General features: G+C 39.7%; 1 protein-coding gene across 4 annotated transcripts in view; it reads right to left on the bottom strand.

Annotated features, from left to right (window-relative positions):
- Positions 1 to 15,043: 15,043 nt before the first annotated feature.
- Positions 15,044 to 22,535, bottom strand: part of AGTR1 (angiotensin II receptor type 1) — a 54,051-nt gene continuing 46,559 nt past the window's right edge. For all 4 annotated transcript variants that reach the window (XM_077160740.1, XM_077160737.1, XM_077160739.1 and 1 more), the window contains exon 3: positions 15,044 to 22,471. In XM_077160740.1, coding sequence (XP_077016855.1) covers positions 21,357 to 22,436 — 1,080 coding nt within the window. In that variant the 5' untranslated portion in view covers positions 22,437 to 22,471 and the 3' untranslated portion in view covers positions 15,044 to 21,356. The remainder of the gene's footprint in view (positions 22,472 to 22,535) is intronic.

The raw sequence follows: 22,535 nt of genomic DNA, 5'->3' as shown, positions 1-22,535 counted from the left end.
TCTCCATTATCTATGATATTCCGGAAAGATAGACATTAAAAATGATCTACCACACATAGGATTTTTAAATTGAAGTAGTAGTGTGACTCTCTGTGTCCCTGAGTATCAGATAATTATCTACATCATAATCCCTTCCCTCTTTCCAGTTTGCTGTTCCCTTTGCCTGGAATGCTCCTCTCCCAGATATTGCCATGGGGTGCCCTTTCATTATCTTCGAATCTCGGTCCCTAACTCACTTAGGCCTCTCCTGACACTACCCTATCTTCAACTGAAAAGTCATGCAGTCTTCCCCTTCCAGTGACAAACACTGTCCCTTTTCTGTGCTTTATTTTCCTCCTTCCACATGTCACCTATATATTCTACCTACTTTATTTATTTATGTTAAATTTATTTTACTTATCTACCCCATTCATGATCAACATCTAAATGTTTCTAAGGGCTGTATATCCAACAATTTTAAGAGCACCAGCTCATTTACATGGGCATTTCAGCCCTTGACTTGTTCATTAAATGTAATTGCATTTCAGGTGGGATTTATCCTATTTTAGAACAATTCTAAAACACCAAATGGAAAGAAGCATTTTGTTTTAAAAAGCTGAAGCTACAATTGTTGAAGCTTTCAGTCCTGTGACCAACTTTCAGTATGGTATTTAAGAATAAAAGAGAAAAGATTGCCTTTAAAAAGAATGCAGTTTTATTTCTTTTATGCTGGCATTTTGGATGAGTTCGGCATTCTTAGTGAGCAAAGCCTGGCCAATCTTGGGCCTTACTTTGAGCCGGATATAAAACTTAGGGAAACTGAAGCCTGAAGGAGAATCTTCTCACCTTTGTCCTCCCCCCAAACGCTCTGTGCAGGTCTCTGCTGAGTTTTCAGTAACAAAGTAGGGCCTGGCATTTCCTAAGCCTAGCCATGATGTCAGTTTTATTTCTTGCACTGACTGTTTATCTACTTCACAACAGTAACAAACCGTTGGGATGGAAAACAAATTGCCCTGGAAAAAGGCAACTTTCCTAAGTTATATAAGTTTGTGAGGCTGGGCTGTGACGTCTTCATTCTCTGCGAATGAAACAAGACAAACAAACAAAAAAAGTCAACCAAACCAAACACAAAATGATCTCCAGCAGATTTTGTAGAGTCTCAAGTTATCTTCCAGACAGCAGTTTATTCTGTTTAATTTTGCCCATCATGCACTATAAATAGTGAAGCTGGTGAAGGATTTACCTTCTTGTTCTTTTTTTTTGAGAACCAAGGTCTGAAGAAAGAGCCATACATCATTTAAAAGAAGATAAATAGGAAATGGAAGACATGGCTAAGCCCTGAACTATGAAATCCTGAGCCTGAATGAGGGCTTAAAATTTCATCCTCTTGTTGATAATCTAACTTGACAAAACAAGACTGGTAGAATCTCATGGAGAATAATGTTACAGGTCATTTCCTTCACTTTTCTAAACATGTTTTTCAAATTGGTTTCAAGTTGATACAGCTGCTTCTAGCAAAGTCTATAGAAAGCATAACTGCCCCAAACGTGACAGATAGCTAACAGCTGTTGTTGAAAAACTGACACTGCATTGGAACCACCTCAACCTACAACCGTGCTTTGCAAAAGCCACACTCTGCAATACTTGGGTTTGTGATAAGCTTTAGCATGAGGGTTGTCCTTAGGGTAACACTGAGAAGGCACCTTCGCCATCATCAGTTTTCAAGTTCGAAATCTTTCCGAGAAAGCAAAGCAAACCAAGAGACTGTGTTATAAAAATTTGTCAAATTCAGGTTCAACCTCTTCTACGTTTATTTCAGTTATTTTAGCATCCTATGTTATACATTATAACACGGACTTTATCCCCATTGGCCATTTAACTACATGTATTTGGAGTTACCTTAAGATTTGGCCTGCAGAATGTATTATTTCCACGTAGGTAGATAACATGGCAGTATGTAATGTTAAGTGGTTACTGGGGGAAGGAAATAGGATTTATAAAATTCATCTGATCTGTGTGAATATTCTCCAACTCATCTCAGAGCTCTTTTAATCCCAGCTTTTTCTTAAATACTGTATTTGCAATTTAAGCACTGCCACATGCTGCCACTGCCATTATAAAGATACATTAGATTGATAGAATGATGCCGAATTCTTTATGACTGGAGAAAATAATGACTTCCTCTCTTCTCTCTAATCATGTTTTTATGGTTTGTTTTCCAAACTACTGCATACTTGACCTTAAAAGGGGAACAAGGCTGCACATTTCATTTAACGAGTAATAAAAAGTTGGGTTCTCATTTTGCATTTAAACCTATGGGGAATGCATTTTGCTATAGGATATTTTCATTACGATCCCCAGGTCTAAGACAATTCTGGCTGACTCTGGCTCCTTGAGGACTGTATGTCTCAATAATTGAAAATAGATGCAGTGTACTTTGACCCATTTTACTTTCCGTGTCTCCAAGCTGTAAACCTCTGTACAGTCTTCCATGAGATTTCAGGAAGTCACTATTTCAAATGGAAGGAAAAACAAAGGCCTCATGCTTGATTTTCCCCCTCGTCTTCGCTAAAGTTACCTTTTAATGGTTCTTCTATTACAAATCCTAGAATAATGGGCAATAATGACACCGTCTGCTGCACCTTGTTTAAAAGGTAGAGCATGGCTAATGCACTCCACTTAGGAAAGTACATTATTTGAGTGGTTTGCTGCTTTAAAGTATATATTGAAGAAAGCTGGTCTTCAGACCTTCAGATCTCTTATATCAGGCTATTTGCCCAAATTATTCATATAAATGGAAAAAGCCCCAAACAGAAAATGAAGGATATATAACATAAAACCAAGTTAAAACACAATAAAAAGAATCACTGCTCCATTCCTTTGGAAATGAAATAACATCATAGATAAGACAAAACATTATTGGCCTTTGCCTTTTAGTTGGGTAGGAAACTGAACTCCTGCAATTTTGGTTACATAGTCCTTTACTCCGAAGGTATGAGGTCGAAGGATGAAGTAAGCTTTTTAATATATTTTTTTAAACAGGTTCATGAAATTTTCCACCTGTTAATTGAGTCCAGAGACTTTTAATGAGCATACGTTACATTTATGTAATGCAGTGTCTAAAACATTTCAGTAATGTGCTTAACTGAGCAAACTGCAAAATTTACATATAACTCTAATAACCCACGGAGTTTCCCCTTTAGTTCTTTGGAGATTAAATATTCATCTGTAAGAAGTCTTTGAAAATTTCGTGTAATATATTTTAGAAAATATACTTCAGAGAATCCTTATGTTTTATTTTATTTTGGCTAGTGACAAATAGGCATCTATTTGATAATTATTTGTTTTCTTCTTAGCTGTTTGTAGAAAGAGGCTCAGAATTTCTTTTGCCTTCTCTATCCTTCTTTTATCTTCAGTAGATAATTGAGTCCACATCCTATAACCTTTTTTCATAATGAATTATTGGCTTTAATGAAACATAAAATATTCATAATCCATCTCACTCATTTAATGGTCATTGATGAATTTGATTTTCCCATTGCTTTCTAAGCGTGTAAAATGATGTTTTCACTTATCATTAGAACTTATTTGACAAGTGTGTCAACTTAATTTTCAAAATAGTTAAGTTGACCCGCTTTAAAATTTAATCATATCTTAGTGGTTAAATTCCTCTCCAAATCTACACATAATCGACACAATGTATTGCCATTTTCTAGATCAGTTTTTTCAGAATTATTATTTTTGTTCTCCATAAATTGAGACTTACCGTCACTGAGGCTCCCTGCATAAGGGAGGGCTGCTTTGGTTGGAGGCTGTGTGTGTAAAAGGGGCAGCAGTAGGAGGTGATTTTTCCCAAGTGCCTGCTATGCAACCAGCCCCGGGCTAAATAGTTATATGGGTCTCACTTTGCAAAGTGAACTTGTGTGTTTGTAAAGCGTATCACACTCTGACCATTGTGGCTTCTTTAGTTTGTCACCTCTGACTGTTGGTGTCCTTATCATTGCTGTAACAAAATGACAAAGTAGAAAGTCATGAAGATCAGTGGTAGGATTTAGTTACAGGATCTTGGAGCTGTCAGGGACCTTAGAACTCATCTAATTCAATCCTCTAACTTTATGGAGGAGAAAGCTGGGATTCAGGGAGGGTGAGTGACTAAGTTACACAGTTGTGTCACTTCAGTTGTGGGCTCATTGCACTTCTGGATCATTTCCATGCATTCCAAGTGTTCCTTCCGGGGTGTGCTGATGGTCTTACTGGGGCTTGGAATCTTTGGATTAGATGGATTCTTCACCTAGTTTTATTTTGTTGTTTAGGCATTTACTTTTGCTTTCGGTGCCATCTTGTTCCATTTTCTCTGGTGGTATCTGAATCTCTGAAAGCATCACACAGTACATGCTAGGGTTTAGGGATTTTGAGAAATCAAACAGAAGTTTGACATTTGGAGGCACAAGTGAAAGTAAATGAGGATTCATTGAAATGCGCACCAGGAAGCTCAGCCACAAAACTGATTGCAAGACTAAGCCTGAGTATGCAAGTTCTCCTATGTGCTTCACAGTGCAGTCTGGGTTCTTTCTTTTGTGCCTGCATTACCTAATTTTTATAAGCATTTTTATTCAATCTAGAGCTAGAAGAATGAAAAGTTTATGTGAAAGGATCAAACCACTTATTTCTCAATTTTTTTTGAGCTATAGTTGGAATCCTATGACTTTGGTAAATCTATTCATAGAAAGGTATTTGTCAGAGGAAAAGAAATTGCCTAGGATCCAATCAGTAAAACACCCATTCATTGGGTGTGTGTCTGTAGCTCTGTGTGACAGGGTATGGTCAGTGATTATTTCTACAAACCCATAAGTTTTGTTGGTCTGATGATGAGATATTACTCCACAATCTACCTTGAATTCAATGTGAAAATAATTTTTCCTGGCCTCTTTAACACTGCATTTTAAAATTTGTACTTCAATAACTATCTAATGAAGGTATTTTAAAGTATCTTCTTAAGATGTTTCTTATAACAAATGAAACTAATTTTCCTGGCTTCTAATTTTCATCTGCATGAGGTTCTTATTTCAAGGATCATGGCCAGCACTTTCTGCCATTACAAGGTGATGTGTTCTACTTTTGTATTACATAACAGGAGGGATGCCTGTATTTTAACTTGTTTTTTTTTCTTTTGCATGGGCAGGCACCGGAACCGAACCCCGGTCTCTGGCATGGCAGGCGAGAGCTCTGCCTGCTGAGCCACTGTCGCACCGCCCAAGAGGGATGTCTTTTAAAGTGTGTATCCATACATCGGTGAGCTGGTTTTGGTTAACACAAATTTGTAACATAACTTTCCATTTCTCAGTGGGATCTGTGGCTAAAATACTGGTGCTGGCCAATTCATAGGCTAACTTCTGCCTTTTTAGTGAGGTTGGCCCCAAAAAGGATTTGATGCTTTCTTTCCAGAGATAAACAAAAACAGCTTTGGAACTGTCAGGAAGTAGCAGTAGCTCTTGAAAGGCTAGTCATTACCAGCTTTTGTTGTGTGGTTGTAATTGTTGCATGAATTCTGCTTCAATCAGGGAAAAATATGCTTAAGTGCCAGTAAAAGTTTTTATGCACCTATGAAATTTTGCAATTTATGGCTTTGTACAGATCAGCCTGTGTTACTAGGCAACATGTATGTGTCGTTTATTTAAATTATTCCTTAATCCCCGGCTTTGTTACAAGTTCTATCTTAAAGAATTGCAATGAATGATTATAACATAGAGTTAAATTCTGAAGACAAAAGTGATATGGAAGTTGTGAGGCTGAAAAAGGAAGCAGCATTAAAAACAAAAAAAAACATGGCTGGAAAACAATAAGAATATTTAGAGCTTAGCTGTATTCACCTCAGGAAAAAAAAAATGGTTCCAATTGGATTTAATGATCATGTAGTTCTCTGATTGGCCATTAAGCAAGCCAGGTTTTTGGCACTTAAGCAGTCATATTTGTGAGGCTGGTTTTAATTAAGAAGTACACTGCAGGATATTCAATGACCAGGGAAGTGCTGTATTGGGCTGGCTTGCTGTGCATCCATATGCATCAGAGGGAAGATAAAACCCTGAAAGAGATATAATGGCTCTCTCTCTCTCAGCCTTTAAGTAGACAGTCTGCTTGAGATTATGCATTGCTGCCCAGGTCAGGTTTAGAACCTACATGAAGTCAAAGCTTTCTCATTAAACCAGCAAGAAAGGGCAACTTGTTTCTCAAAGCGATACCAAATTAAATGGCAAGGACAAAGCCACAGACACTTGAGAGGTGCTTGATGACTCTGAATGGTGTTAGGGAAATCCTAGAGGCTCTGTCTGAACAGCCATGGCCACTTTGGTTTGTGGTTTGGAAGCACTTTTTGATTTAAATTCTATTAATGTCTTGAGTTTCTGTGATGGTCCTTAAGCAGCCTAAATGACGTTTCATAGTCACCCATGCCCAAAGTTAACAGAAGCCACTTTTTTTTTGTATGCTATATGGCAAGGTCACATGTTCTTCTTTTTCCATGTGAGTAGCCCATTATTGAGGCACCATTTGTTGAAATTTTGTTCATTTGTTTTTCATTTGTTTTGCTTATTTGTTTGTTTTTTTGGGAAGTGCACGGACTAGGAATTGAACCTGGGACTCCTGCCTGGCTGGTGAGAAGTCTACCTCTGAACTACCCTTGCACTCCCAAGAAGTCACTTTTTGAGCAGAAGCTCCCTCAATTTCATTTTGCTACAACTCCTAAATGCAGGAAAAACTTCCTAGATTTTCTCTAGGAAGACTATGTGGCTTCCATAGCTAAGCCCTGGGAGCTTTGAGCTTGCATGCTGGCTCAGCTCTGACCTCATGTGCTAGACCCTTACTATTCAAATTATGGTCCATGGACCAGCAGCATCAGCTGTCCCTGGGGCTTGCAGGGAAATTAGAATCTCAGGCCCTACCCCAGACCTACTGCATCAGAATCTGCATCTTCACAAGATGCCCAGGTGACACGTTGAAGTTTGAGAAGTACTACTTTAGGAGACAATTTCAAACAGGGTAGGATCCCTCCCTGACACAGGCCCCAAGCTTCGTAGGCTCTATGTCTCCCCAGATGGGAGTTATGATCCCTGGGGACATGTGAAATTCATCACTGTGAAGGACTAAAGAGCTTAAGATGCTGCTGAGCTGGGGATGGCTTATTAGAGCAGCTTCTGTAGGAAATTCTAGTCTTCTCAGTCTTAATTACCTGCAAACCTACCTTCCCCTTCCCTCTTTTCCCTGCTTCCCCAGGGTGATTTGTCATTTTCTCTAATTGCCTTTTCGCATTCTCAGGGCTGACCTAGGGTAGGATATTAAGAGCCCTAGAAAGACCTGCTCCAAAGTTCCCTCTCCACTGTGATACTTATAAGCTAGAATTCTAGTCTGGAGTTCCCATCCTTGTGGGGCATTATCCTGTGTAAAAAAAAAAAAAGGCTTACTGGCAGAGGCTCTGTTCAATTTACTGAGTGACACTGTCTTTCTCTAAAATAAGAGGCTTGGAGAAGATTCGTCCAAGGACTTTTAATTTCTTTAACTTTATAGCATGTTAAACTTTATTAGCGTCTTCCCAACAGAGCAGAAACCTATCTTGATAGGGAGCACGGAAAGAAGGATTTACAAAGTAAGTTGCTTGGCAAGAGAAGAGCCAAGAGTTGCCTTTTGGCTGATAAAGGAAGAGTTGGGGATGAGGGGACATGGGCCATAGAAAGGAAGGCTACCAGCCAGCACATACTGGCAGGTACTGGGACAGATACCAGGGTCAGCTTGGTTACTTCCCAATTAGGTCTGACATGGACTTTGTTCATTATCACTTTTCCCCTTGTCCTTTTCTTCTTTGTAATAAATGCTTTTCGCAGTGTACATTTACTGTTGCCTTGGCCGCCCAGCAATTGAAAACCATGTTGTGTGCTCGGAGAATTCCTCATCTTGTGAGCCTCAGTAGGAGGTAGAGCTAGTGTCCTACAATGGAAGCTGGAACCCGCTATACTTGCTTTCCTATATGCCTTTGCAGGCAGGCCTGCGGCAATGCCAAAACATGGAGGTGGTGCTGAAGGAAAAAAAAAAAAAAAAAAGCCAGCAGGTTGGAGGAAAGTTCCTTCTGGTGTAGGCAGTACCCCCTGCCCAATATCCAGGCCCAGCAGTGTCAGTGGGTCGGGAGTTGCGGGAAGAATTCAGTATCTGGTGCTGCAGTGTCCAGGGGTGGGGGGGACGGGAGGGGTGGGGTAAGCCACGGCAGTGTGGCAACTTGAGTTTACACCAGCAGTGTTCTCACTGGATTGTTTTGTTTTGTGGAGTGCTGGGGTGATTTAGGTTGTATGCATCATTTTTTTTTCTTGCCTGCTTTTGCATAAGTTGAGTGTAAGAGTAAACAGAAAATATGGGCCTAGGTCTTGGGGAAATTTATTTATCGGCATTTAGTTCATGGGAGACCCAAGAGGGGCAGCCATGGAGCAATATGAATGATTCAAGGTTGGAAGAAATCCAGAGTCACACAGTTTTGATGGAGACAAGAGAAGAGAGAGCTTTCAGATAGTTAGTTGTATCAAATACAGAAAACAGGTTGACGGAGCTTCCTTTTGTCCAGGTCTGTTCATACATGTAGAAGGTTGAAGAGAGTCAGCTGAAGAGTCTGAATACATATCTATGTCAGGGTAGTTTGGAATCGGTCATTAAATGATACTGGTTGTGTGCTCATGAGTTTCTGTGACCTGACAATTTTATGGGAAAGGAAAAACAGAACTACTTGTAGGTTCAAATAATTGGGCTATGATTGTTTGAGAGCTACTGTAGTGTCTTCTTTTTTTTTCAATCTATGGAAACAGGGAAAAATGCCCCACCACTTTTAGTTTTGACTGCTGTCTATGGAAGGTGGTTTCTCTTACAGATAAGCTCTGTTTTCTGCTTTTTCTCATGGGAGGTTTTTGTTTCGGAGAAGGATCTGGTGAAAGTCAAATCATTCTGCTTATGAGGGAATTTGGAGGTTCTTGGGGAATTCAGGAAGGGAGGGGAGGCATAGCAAAAGAAAGGAAAGTGTGTAGCACCAAGGAGATTAAAAAAACGTCCCATGCTCCAGGATGTAGCATCTCCTTCTTCCTTTCTTGAGATTGAATTAAAACGCAAAAAGTGTTTGGTGTAGGTAGATTTCTTAAGGACAGTGAAGAATAGGCTTAATTTCACCTCAGTCTATATAGTGATATAGTGTAGAATGGAAGTGGTTTCTGCTAAAGGAGGAGTAGATGAGGAGGTGAGGAGGAGGAGAAAAGGGGGAGGAAGGAAGGGAGGTAAGCACCCCCGTCAGCTTGCAGTGATCACTGTAGGGCTTCCCCCAGACCCTCCCTTGGGGGCTGCACAGGCATCTCCCAGCTATTGGGAGTGTTGCTTGAGGGTGGGCAGCTCTCAGCTGAGTTCCCCCTCTGGGCAAGTGCTCTCTGCTGAGAAAAGCCACCTCAGTCACGCACACTTCTGGAGGGTAAACCACACCCAAAGACTGATCAATGTGAACATAATGGAATCCCTTCTTCCAAACCCGCCTCCTTTAGTCAACTCCCTACCGTACTCCCCACCTCCCCCACCTATATGCAGCTCTTGAAAAAACTCCTCAAGTTTTGCGCAGAAATCTTTCAAATCTTTGTCTCAGAGTCTGCTTCCGGGGGGCATCTGACATCCCACAGGTCCCCTTAGGATTTGCAGAGATGGTGGGGAAAGGGTTCTGATTGCCATGGATTTTAGTTTTGCTGGGGAGTGGAGGAGTCACAGCAGCTTAACCGGTATCTCATGGGGGCAGCGGTGAGATGCCCGTAATAGTTATTTGTGTAATTCTGTTAACTTCATGTTTTGCTGGAGACAACATTTGGAATTTGCCCCATAGGTATATAAGCGGTGTATCCCACTCTTATTTCTGAATTGGCTTGAAGAAAAGTTCTGAGATCCTTCTAAGGACAGCCATCGATCATAGAGCTGGGCCCAGGTTAAAAAAAACATTAAATCTGTTCTCCTGAAGTAAACATCTCAAATTACATCTGATATAATAAAATAACAAGGACCTTCTGCAAAAAAAAAGTATTCAGAGAACCATCTCAAATTTTATTTGGAGTCGTAACTTCTCTTTTGCATTGAATGTGGAGAAGGAAAATGGAGGTGAACAAACTTCATGAGTGCTGGCTCTCTTCTTTGAAGTGGGTTCTAGGCTTTTAGAATGACAATGCAAGTCATGTCAGAAATAATATACTCCTTCATGGGAGTTTTTGATACTTGTGTTGGAGCATTTGAATCAAAGAACTAGATAAGGCACAGAGTGGGGGTTGCATCCTTCAGATTATCCCTAGGTTTGGATGTGGTCCTAACTATCAGAAGGTCAGGAAAAGATCACTGAGGTCAAGGGAACAAAAATTAATCTTTAACTTAAGTAAAATTAGTCACCCGTCACCAGTATTTTTAAAAATGTGAGCTTACCGAAATAACATTAGTAATTTTTGTGTTTGCATTTGGTAAATGAAGAACATGATTACTTAAGATACGTACTTCTGAGTATGAGCTGAGCTACAATTCATATTTGGAAATGAAGATTCTGTGGTTTTAAATTTGGCAAGTAATTTAGTGGGATATGAGAATTCCTTAAAAACCAAGCCCAGTGATCTGTTAATATTGAGAAATGGTTTGACTTAACCACGGGATGACACCCATGTGTGTGCCTTCCTCAGTGGATGCCCACAGGAAGCGTGGACCATTGCCACACACAGAGCAGGGGATATACCCCACAAGGAGGAGCAGCAGGAGGAGACACATCAATTTGGAAGAAAAACATGAGGGTCAATGGAGCATGAATTCGGAATAAATCCTACTATGAAGACTCTCATTCCTACTGTTAATGCTAGTACTACTATTCGAGAACCTCGGACTGTGGGTAACAGGGTAAAACATTCTTTATCTTAGCAGTGTGCAATGGAATTTTCCTCAAGAATTTTCTCTAAGGAAATTATCCTGACCATGTACTTGGGGGAGAAGATGAGTCCTTGCTTGAAGGCCTGGTTGACATTCAATGGAGGGGAGCTAGTGAGATGAAAGGCTAGGTGGCTTTATGTGAAGAAGTAAGAAATACTGGGTTTGCATCCCAAAAGGAGGTTGTGATAGGGTAGGCAGGGTAGGATATGTGAAATGGGGTGAAAGTGGGAACTACTTGGGATGATGTGTCTAGAGAGAATTGTCACAGGAGGGAGGGCTTTTTGGATCAGGGATATCACCTAATGCCTACAGAATGTGGTGTGTGTGTGTGTGTGTAAGTGTGTGTATTTGGAGCTGTTCCAGGTCTGTATCACATGGAACAGAGACAGCCCACAGCCTATGTGGAGTTGGCAGATGATCTCTTGATGGAACTGGGGGAAGCAGGTAGCTGAAAATAGAGGACACTTTGGAAATGTAAGCTCCTCAAGGATCTGCAGATATCTCTGAAGATCTTTGGATTTTCTCAGACAGCCTTAAACTGGCCTTATCTAGGGTTTCAGTGGACCAAAGGTCCTTAACCTTTGGTTAACATCATAACCGCCTTGATACTCCTTTCAAATATACCAGCAAATGACTCTACTCTCACCCCACCATACGCTCGCACCCTCACCTTCATTGAATTGAGATTTGATGTCATGATATTGGCTTTCGTAGAAGAATATTACAAAAACAACCATATAAAAACAAGGCCTACCCTAAGCATGTTGTTTTAAAAGTGTTCTTTTATGTACGTCTGCATCTCCATCCATAATCTCACATAGGACGTTTCTTGAGGAATTCAGTGTCAGGAAGACTCTACTTCATTTGAAGCCCTGGTCTACTTCTTGCTGTGATGTAACAGCTGGAGATGTAGTGATGTTACCTTTTCAACTGGCTGCAAGGAGCTCAGAACCCAATAATTTTCTCAGTCACAACAACTTTCAGCCTGTGTAGTTAGTGGTTTTGCCTCCTCCTTTCTGTGATTCTGATTTCTATTGTGTTAAGACTGTTTTAATGTGCTCTTCATTGGATGCTGCTGCAATCCTCTGTGGAAATACTTAAACATGAAATACACCTTTGATTTTGTGCAATAAAAGTCTTCATAAGAATCACATCAAATGCCATTTCAGTACAGTGTCCTGGAGGAGCTACCAGTTTTACCAGCACGTCCACGTGTTTCATTCTGCAATCAGTGGCTTCTCTGAGGATTAGCTGCTCAGTGCGACCCACACCTTCATTTTGCCTTGCATGGAAGAAGGACTCTAACCATTTAACTTTATGTCGTGCCACCAGCTGTGCTTGTTCCTAATATTCATGAGTGAATTTAAAACATATCACTTTTTGCCCAAGCTGAATCGATTTGTATACTTACCCCCAGAAATGACACTGTTCTTTTTAATGCAATTTTTCTCTTTTCCTGTGCACTTACTGTAGAGATAATCTCTTTCTGTGTATATGTGTGGGAGGGGACATTATATTTTGACGTGAGATCCTATTTTTTTTTCAGAGGGAGGCAAATCCATAAACTGATTATTTGGATGAAGTCCACATACAAGGCAATTTGAGAAAACGAGTGGGAGCACAGGAAAGTGAGCAGAAGGAGGGGCACTTTTTAGGTTATAAAAACTGGAAGGCCAACATTTGATTATTTACCACAGGGCATTATGGTTAATTCGCATGACTTAATTGGGGCTCCCTGCTTCCTCCTCAACTCCAGAAAATTCTTTGTTGTGGGTCTGTCTTGTGCATTTTAGTATGTTGTGGCAACCAAAAATGTTTCTCTAGACATGGCCAACTACCCCCTGGGAGGCAAAGTTGCCCCAGTTGAGAATCACTGATCTATGCCTGTGCCAGTTCTTTTGCCTTGATAGGCTTCTTCACTGCTCTCTAATTTATGTTGGCTATTGGACCTTACATTGTTCCATGGCCATTCCCTCAGCCTGTGGGTGAATCTGCCTCTTCTTTTACCATTCTAAGTTATTTTCTACCTGTTTTTGCAGCCAAGAGAAAATGGTGAAGTGGTTTTGTTGCAACTCTTTTCTCACTTCTTGCTGTCTTGAATTGTATCTATTTTGAGGTGATTTCCAATGATATTGCTAGAACTGTCCTCAGGAATCACGGCTATGATCAGATCACCTTTATCCACCATGTCATTGTACAGAGTTTAAATTCTACTTTTTGTGTCCATCATGCCAGGTTTAATTCTTATACTTCAAACCATTGCCAAATCTGAACTGTATACCCTAAAAGGAAATTTTTCTCAGAATGCAATTTAATTTCTCCATAATATTTATTTTCAAAGGAACATCATTCCATTAGGCTGTAAGAAGGTAAAAGTCTGGTATAAAATTTTATTTAGGAATTTTCCCTCTCCCTCCCACTTACCAATCTATCTAAATTCTTGGCTGCAGAAAGGACTAGGGCATTTAGATAATTACTGTGACAGCAGTTGTAGCCTGTTTATTTGCTAGACCCCAAACAAGCTCATCCAAAATCAATTTACGATAAATGTAAAATCCAGTACAATGTTGTGTAAGGTCAATTAGTATTTTCCATTAACGACCCCCAACTTTCAAAGACAGAGGCTATTTGAAATTCTAGTTTGAAATCTAGCAAGTATGGGTTTAAAGCAAAGTAAATATCACTCATGTTGATTTTGAATACAAAGAAATGGACAATATTTTGGAAGGCACCTACATGGTTCATATTTTGTAATGCCATTTTGTAGAGAATCACACAGTATAACAAACAAGAGCACAGATTCTGTAGTCAGAATGCCTAGTATTAACTTTCAGCTCTGGTATTTACCAATTGTGTCATATTGGGCTGATTATGCAAAATGTTGAAGCCTCTTTTTTGTCTCATTGGATGAGAAATAGGAGGTATTTCTGAAGAAGGTAGATTAGATAGGGGGACTAAGAGAAGATCCACAAAAGCGATGATGGTTATCTCATCAGTGGAAAGGTTTTTCTCTACTATCTATTTGCTATGTGAATTTCATAAGAATAGCAGTTGCTTATTTGTAAGGGCATTATGTTATGTGCTTGTGGATTCTTCTTTTTTAATTCATTTTGTTGCTTTCCTCCACTATGTTTCAAAATGATTCAAATCGAGGGCCAGATTTAGGAGAGAATTGCCTGCATATCCTCTGGCTAATATGCTTTCCTTTCCTTTTGTGTTCACTCAGTGTTGCTTTGAAATTTCTGCAACAACAAAAAAACCCAGAAAAATGTCACCCAATGAAGAAGGATCCTCACTGGGGGTTCTTCCATCTACTGGCTGATGCACAGCCAAACTGCTCAGAAGTCCGCTTAGAGGATGCTCTCTTCTCCGTGGCGACCTCAGCGAGGGCTTCTCCCTGTTGGTCAATGCCAGTCTACTTTCTAGCGGCCAATTTTGGAGAACTGAAGCTCATTTTCTGAAAATTATCATTTAGCAAATACGTGTGCTCGTACTGCCTAGCAGTACCTTAGGGTATCTCATTTCTCAAGTAAGGTGTTAGGGGTTTGGTGAACGAAGGCTTTCTCAGTTGGATTTGGGCTGGGTGGGATGCTGTGTTTGCTGGCTCTGTGAGAGCCTCAGATCAGCCAGGTCACCATCGGGAGTGGGGGCCCCAGGTCGCACTGTGGGCCCTGTAACTGGGCTCCCAAGTGGTGTGTGTACAGGGATGCTCATTTTGCTCTCTTTACTGAACTGTTTCATGGTTCCAATCATATTTATTATAGTTTCTCCTTTAACAGAAGAGTATTTTACTCCTGTCCAATCTCGGGGGAGATCTCAATGTACAGTTGACAATGGTAGGCATTTTGGTGCCCTCAGTCTGATCCAACCACAAGTCCTTTTATGCCACTCTCCTTACTCCCTCCACCCCCAGTTCACATGCTTCTCAATGTCCTGGTCCTCTTCCTCTCACAAGGAGCCACATGAGAGCGGGACAGTCCACAAGGCTCCTTATGATGATGGGCAAGAAGTGCTGGGATCTAGACTGCTAGCTTTCCTGCTAGATGGCCAGTGGGTGGTATTGCTGGCTGCAACACAAGATAAATTCTTTTAGGACACAGGCAGGAATACCACTCGCAGATCTCCTCAGCTATCCACCATGATATTCCAGTCCCTCAATTAGATACATGGATGCTAGTTCCAACGTATTGGATGGACAGGGATACAGCTTGGTCTCAGACACACAAGGTCCTTCCTTGGGGGAAGGACCCAAGCAGAGATGGCTAGGAATCTCTCGCATTTTCTGTTAACTACTCATGATGCAGACCCACTTTCTCCACACCATGGGAGGTATAGCTACTAATAGTTTACATCTTACAACTTCCCACATTGGGGAGGGACCAATTCTTCATTAGTCCCTTTGAAAAATCCTTAAGAAGGACTATGATTCGTCCAATGTAGGCCTGTACCAATGAAGTGTTGCCTGGGAATAGGGTCAGATAGGAAGATGACTGATCCTGAGATGCTCTTGTGCTTGGATGAGGAGGGCAGTTCCCAGGATAAAGGGAGAAGGTGCACTGCAGATGCTTCTGTAGTATAGGTCATTCTCTACACAAAGATAGCTGTTCAGCATTGGTTTAGATGCATGTGTCATATATGAGCTGATTCTATCAAAATCTTAAATTTGGGAAATTTGATTCTTTGCTCCTTAGCTACAATATACCACCTCTTCCTTTTCCTTATTCCCTTTACATCTATTCTTTAGTTTTACAAGGGCTTCTGTGGGGTCCTACAGGAGGCCTTTTCTCTTACATCAAAAAGCCTGAAATATGTAAAAATCATACATCGTGTTTTGCCCGTACCTTCTGGCTACTATTAACAGCTTGCTTCCCTCACTGACCACTATTTCGGTCCCTCTTTCTCTGGTTCTTCTTGGTCCAGTGGACCACCACTGGCCTTGGGCCCTGCACATCTTTTTGCAGCTTTCCTGGCCTTTGAGACAGTGTGAGGCTGCCTCCAGCCTCCTGTTCATTCCTTGTTCTCTCTTTATCTCATCTGCTCCTGATTTATTGTCTTTTCTACCCTCAGCAATTTCACACCAGTGCCCCCAATTCCCTGGATCTAATTTTCTTCACGCACAACTTTTGTGACCTGTCTGAATCTGTTTTCTCTTCTCTGGCTCCCTAAGTTGGCAAGTATTGTTGGAAAAATTACATCCATATGCAGAGTTATGAAACTGAACATCTGTTTCAATGAGCCTTTCCATGATTGGAAACCAAGGCATTTCTCACTCTGTTCTCTTTCATCCTGCCCACACCAGCTGATTGAAAACTTCTAAGGTTTAGAGTGAAGCTTAGTTGTTCTAAGCTAAGTACAACATCAGTCTCCAGCACAGGTTAGGGAAACATACAAAATTTATTGAATCCATGAATGAATAAATGAATGAAAAGTTGAATCTTTCATGGGGAAAACAAGCAAATGGAATGCACATTGGAATATCTAATAATACACATTCTCCTTGCATTCTGTTGGACACCTAGATCCTTTTGGTAAATTTTCCTTTCTGCATAAATTTAAAAAATATTCCAAAAATAAGGAATTCATCTAACTTCCAAATGTGCTTATGAAAAATAAATCATGGCATTGCATTCTAACATTTTGGTAAATAATGTTTTAACTTCAATATTAAGTTAGTCTCAGTGAGAAAGCAAGGCTAATCAGTTGAGATTATTCATATCTCTTTCACAAAATGGGATGGGGGAAGATCACAATATAATGTAGTGAAATAAAGAGGTAAGTGAGTCATGGTACAGATAATATTAGTTAATAAAATACATGAGATAAAGGAGATCCAAATACAAGCATCTACTAGAAATTTCTACCAACTATAACCTATCAAATGGTTCAGTGAGTTTGAAGTGCTTGCAGTCACTCGCATAAAAATGACTATTGAATGAAAAAATAAAACTGTTGGGCAACTGACCCAGAGGAATTTCAAATAGGAAGAATTTGTATTTTAACTTGGGGTGAGCTGGAATTTGTGTTTTTTTGTTTGTTTGTTTTTTAGAGATGGACCCTTGTGAAAATAGTAAAGGAGTTAGTGGCTGATTTTATAGTAATCAATTTTTAAAATAATGTAAAAGGAAAATAATATGAAATATATGCAATCACATTTATTCATAAAACATCTTTCATTGGGAATTCGAATGTAATGGGCTTCTTTGTGGAGAGTCTTCCTAGCTTGCAGAGAACCCTCTGAATGCCCCCCAGTTGATCCCTGCAGCTGGCTTCAATCACCTGTTTTATGTATCACCCCAATCTTTTGGCCACAGTTTACTGTGCCAAAATGAGCACTCCGACCTGTTCTGTTTGAACTCCAGGAGCAGAGAAGACACCTAGGGATGAGAGCAGTGGAAACACTTCTTCTCAGGCACAGTTGCATCCTACTCTTTCATTGTTCCATGAGGCATGTGGATCATTTCCTCTTTTTGCTTAAATGTAATAAATATTCTATGCTGGTGAGGTTGTAGCAAGTGGTATTCTTACAGAGTTGGTGGTGTTGCAAATTGTCATACATTTTCTGGAAAAGGGTGTACAGGTGGTTCAGTGGTAGAATGCTCGCCTTCCACGCAGGAGACCGGGGTTCAATTCCTGGACCATTCACCGCCCCCCCAATTTTTTTTTTTCTGGAAAAGATTTTGCAATATGTATTACGAGTATCAAAAATATGCATACCGGTTGTGCCATTTCTGGGAACGTACTGTGAAGAATTTATTTATCAGAATCATGTACTTGGAAGTTCACCACAGTGTAGTTTATGACACCCCAAAGTCAGAAACACCTAAATGTTCCAAAATAGGAGGGGACTAGCTGATTACATCGGGGTGTGTCTGCATTTTGCAATATTATGCAATTCTCAAGATGGGTTAGAAAAATATTTAATGGTGTAGGAAACTACTATGCCATAAGACTAAGTGAAAAATCTGTATACAAAGCACTATATACATTATGACTCCAATATCATGATTTATATATTTACGTGTGTATAAAACACACCATGAATACAAAAAGTAGCAAAGGCACCCAAATGTTAAAAAGGTTAAGTTTTAGAGGTAATTATACATAATCTTTCTTGTATTTGTTATACTTTACTATGTTTTCTAAACTTTCTGCAAGGATCATATATATAATCCAAACAAATCCTATTATTAAAAAAAAATACCATGTGCAAAGAAATGTGTTATTTCAGTGTTATAAAGAGTTATGTTTTTATTTGCTATATGAAAAACTTAGGAAAATTCAAAATGATGCATTTATTCCATGTTGCCAGAGTGGAACAAATGTTTTCTCTTTTCAATGGCAAAATATAAAATCTAAAACCAATATTATTTTGATACAACTATCAGTTGTTCATATTTATTCATAGTTGACTTATTTAAAAAAATAAATTGAAAATCACATAACCATAGATATGTGACTCTACATTTGGACTTTCAATTCTGTTTCATTCGTCTGTTTGTCTACCTTTATGTCAGTACCACGTTGGCTTTTTTTGGTATGCTGAATGGTGGGGTCAGATTTCATTATTTTTTCCATGTAAGTATTCTATTATTGCAGCACCACCTGTTGAATTTTTGTTTGTTTGTTTGCTTTTTTTTGCGGGGGGGTAGTACATGGACTGTGGGAATTGAACCCTGGTCTTTTGCCTGATGGGCAAGAATTCTACCATTGAACTACCCTTGCACTCCCCAAACACCAGGCTGTTTTGATTGTGGTAGTATATTTTGAATTCAGGAAGTGTGAGTCCTTCCATAGTGTTCTTCTTTTTCAAGATTGTTTTGGCTATTTGGGTTCCTTGTAGTTCCCTGTGGCTTTGTGGATCAGTTTTTCCATTTCGGCACAAATGCTGTCATAATTTTGATAGGGAAGGCACTGAATTTACATATTGATTTGGGTAATATTGACATATTAGGAATATTAATTCTCCTAATCCATGAACATGGGTTGGCTTGACATTTATTTAGGTCTTCTTTAATTTCTTTTCAGTAGTATTTCATAGTTTTCAGGATACAAGCCTTTTGTATCTTTGGTTAAATTTGTGTGCAGAAGAATGAATTTAGACTCTTACCTCACACTGTACAAAAGAATCAACTCAAAATGGATCAATGATATAAACATAAGAGCTAAACTTATAAACCTCTTAAAAGATAATATAGGGACAAGCCTTTATGACCTGGAATTCGGCAGCAGAATCTTAGATATGCCACCACAGGCATGAGCAACAAGGGAAACAACAGATAAATTTGAATTCATCAAAATTAAAAAGTTCTGTGTATCAAAGAAAATTGCCAAGAAAGTGAAAGACAACCTACAGGATGGGGAAAAAAGCAGTTTCAAACCGTATTTTGGATAAGGACTTAATATCCAGAAAATATAAAGCACTTTTACAGTGCATCAGCTAAAAGACCAACAACTCAATTAAAGGATGGGCAAAGGACTTGAATAGGCATTTTTTCCAAAAAAGATATATAAAGGGCTAATAAGTACAGGAAAAGATGCTGAAGATCATAGGCATTAGGGAAATGCAAATAAAAACCATGAGATAACATTTCACACCCACACAGATGGCTATTATTAAAAAAAGAGAAAATAACAAGTGGGGGAGAGGATATGGAGAATCTCAACTCAAGTGCATTGCTGGTGAGAAAGTAAAATGGTAAAGTCACTGCGAAAAGCAATATGGGGTTCCTAAAAAAATTACATATAGAATTACACAACCTGGCAATTTCGCTTCTTGATATATATCCAAAGAACATGAATACAAGGCCTCAAACTGATGCTTGTGTCCACTGATGTTTACAGCAGCATTAGTCACAATAACCAACAGGTGGAAATAACTCAAGTGTCCATCAACAAATGAATGGATTAACAAAATATGGTACATACCCAAATGGAACAATTGGTCATAAGAAAGAAGGAAGTTATGAGGCATGCAGCAAAACGGAAGAACCTGAAAACATGTTTAACGAAAATAAGCAAGGCATGTAAGGACAAATACTGTATGATATCACTTAATAAGAGATGCTTAGAAATAGCAAATTTGCAGAGATGGAAGGCAGATTAGAGATTACTGAGGGAACGGAGACGGGGGAAGGGAAAATGCCTGTTTGTAAAAATTAAATAAAAAAAGAGAAAGAAACCCATGGCCTCTCTTGGCCCCTCTAAACCATGGTATCTGGCATTCGAACGGGAAGCAAGATTTGGGGCAAGAAACGAAAGTTGGTATTTCATGATATCCCCTGACAGTGTGGCCCTTGGTTAGGAAGGTCTGCACGGCCACTCAAGCTCCTTGCTGGGTAGCTGGAGGGAAACTGCAGAAAAAAACTCAGCATCTCTTTTAAATAATGAAGATTAAGTATATTACAATAAAATTATTTTATTTTAAAGTAAATATTATGGTCAGCTTTCAGTCAGGTGACAATAGTTTAGAGATGCAGACCTATACATACATAGAGAATATATACTTTTGAAAACAATAAGGCATAACTTTATGATATATAATCTTTTTTACCACAAAATATATATCTTTCTCAGATATAAAATAAAACTAATACAATTAGGAAGACACTTATTAGTGGGACGAGAATAAACTTTTATAAGTAGTTTAACTTCCTGGGAATCGAACCCGGGTCTCTGGCATGGCAGGCAAGAATTCTGCCACTGAGCCACCGTTGCACTGCCCACAAGTAGTTTAATTTTTATACATGACTTTAGTAACACCACGATATAAATAAGCCATTTAACTGGCATTATTTTGGCAGTGTGATTCTGTAAGACACTAGCCGAATTTCACAAGAAGATTCTGGAACGACAACTACTACTTAATAAATCTTTGTACAAAACATGTAGCAGCAGGTACAAGCAGACCACAGTTGCAACACAAATAAAACAGGCACAAAAACTTTACTGCCTTTTGGAAATTGGGCAGCGCGATCTGGAGCTCTCATCTCCTCTAGCTCCCTTGAAGGTTTAACATCTTCTAAATATCTTTATGTGGAAATCGAACAGAACAAAAACAAATCGGGGCAACTACATTTTGCCTATAAAACTTCTCCAAATCAACACAGTCTTGTAGTTTCTGACATCCTTCTTTAACCATCTTCTATATAATGAAAGTGATGCAAGAAAAAAACAAAAACAAAAACAAAAAACAAACAAACAAACAAAAAAAACCAGTGGCTCTGCTTAGTTTTGAGGCAAAGGGAAGGAAAGCTTTAGTTCAGAGCTTTACAAAAGTCAGTTCAGTCCACACAATTCATTTCCTCCTTCAATTCCCAAAAGTGGTTACTAGTCAGTCATTCAATAGCAAAGTGCTGTAGAGGAAGGCTCCTCCTGCCTCTTCTTTCCCAAGACTACTTCACAGAAAGATGGCAAGTGGGTCACTCAACATCAAAATGGGGGACGGGCTTCTTGGTAGACGAGCCTACATTATCTGAGGGGCGGTAGGAAAGCGTGCTCATTTTTGTTGATAGGCTTGGGTGGGGCTTGGCCTTTGGGGGGATGTATTTAAGCAGCTGGAGGAAATATTTTTTAAATTTTTTCCCCAGAAAGCCATAAAAAAGAGGATTCAGGCAGTTGTTAAAATAAGCGATGCAAATGGTGATAGGCATGGCGGTGTCAACGACATCTGCAATTTTACAGTCGTTTATGACGCCCAACTGAATCAGCACGTCCAGAAAAGTGAATATTTGGTGGGGCACCCAGGAAAAGAAAAAGAAAAGCACAATTGCCATAATTATCTTGAAAATGTCATCATTTCTTGGCTTGTTCTTCTGGATTTCATAAGCCTTCTTCAAGGTTTTCCAAATAAGAGTATAACTGGTAAGAATGATCAGAAAAGGAAACAAGAAACCCAGGATATTCTTGGTGAGTCCCAGCCCTACCGGGAGGGTGGAATTCTGGGCCTCGTAATGAAAAGCGCACACCGTGATGTTTGTGTTCTCGATGAAAAATACATTCCGGTGGATTATGGCTGGCAAACTGGCCAGGGCAGCCAGCAGCCAAATAACGATGCAGGTGGCCTTGGCGACAAGCATGGTGCGTCGAAGGCGGGATTTCATGGGGTAGACAATGGCCAGGTAGCGATCGATGCTTAGACACGTGAGCAGAAACACACTGGCATAGAGGTTGAAGCTGACGCTGGCAGAAGCGATCTTGCACAGGTAGTTGCCAAAGGGCCAGCGGTATCCCATAGCAGTGTAGGCAGCCCACAGCGGCAGGGTCAGCAAAAAGCAGATGTCAGCCAGCGCTAAATTCAAAAGGAAAATGCTGGCCACTGTCTTCAGTTTCATGTAAAAGTAAATGACAATCACCACCAGGCTGTTCCCAAATATACCCACCACGAAGATGATACTGTATAAAGTAGGGATCATAATAAATATGTAATTGTGTCTTCCAGCTTTAGGACAGTCATCTTGGATTCTTTTGATGCTGTCTTCAGCAGAAGAGTTAAGGATCATTTTGATCCCGTTGTGGGACACACTGTCAAATGCCCCTGGAGAAAATAAAGGTAAGGTTGAGATGTTTTAACTTCCTGTTGTAGACAATCAAATAAAAAA

This window comes from Tamandua tetradactyla, chromosome 5 (genome assembly GCF_023851605.1).
Source record: "Tamandua tetradactyla isolate mTamTet1 chromosome 5, mTamTet1.pri, whole genome shotgun sequence".
Taxonomy (NCBI): Eukaryota; Metazoa; Chordata; class Mammalia; order Pilosa; family Myrmecophagidae; genus Tamandua; species Tamandua tetradactyla.
This window is presented reverse-complemented; position numbering and strand designations above follow the sequence as displayed.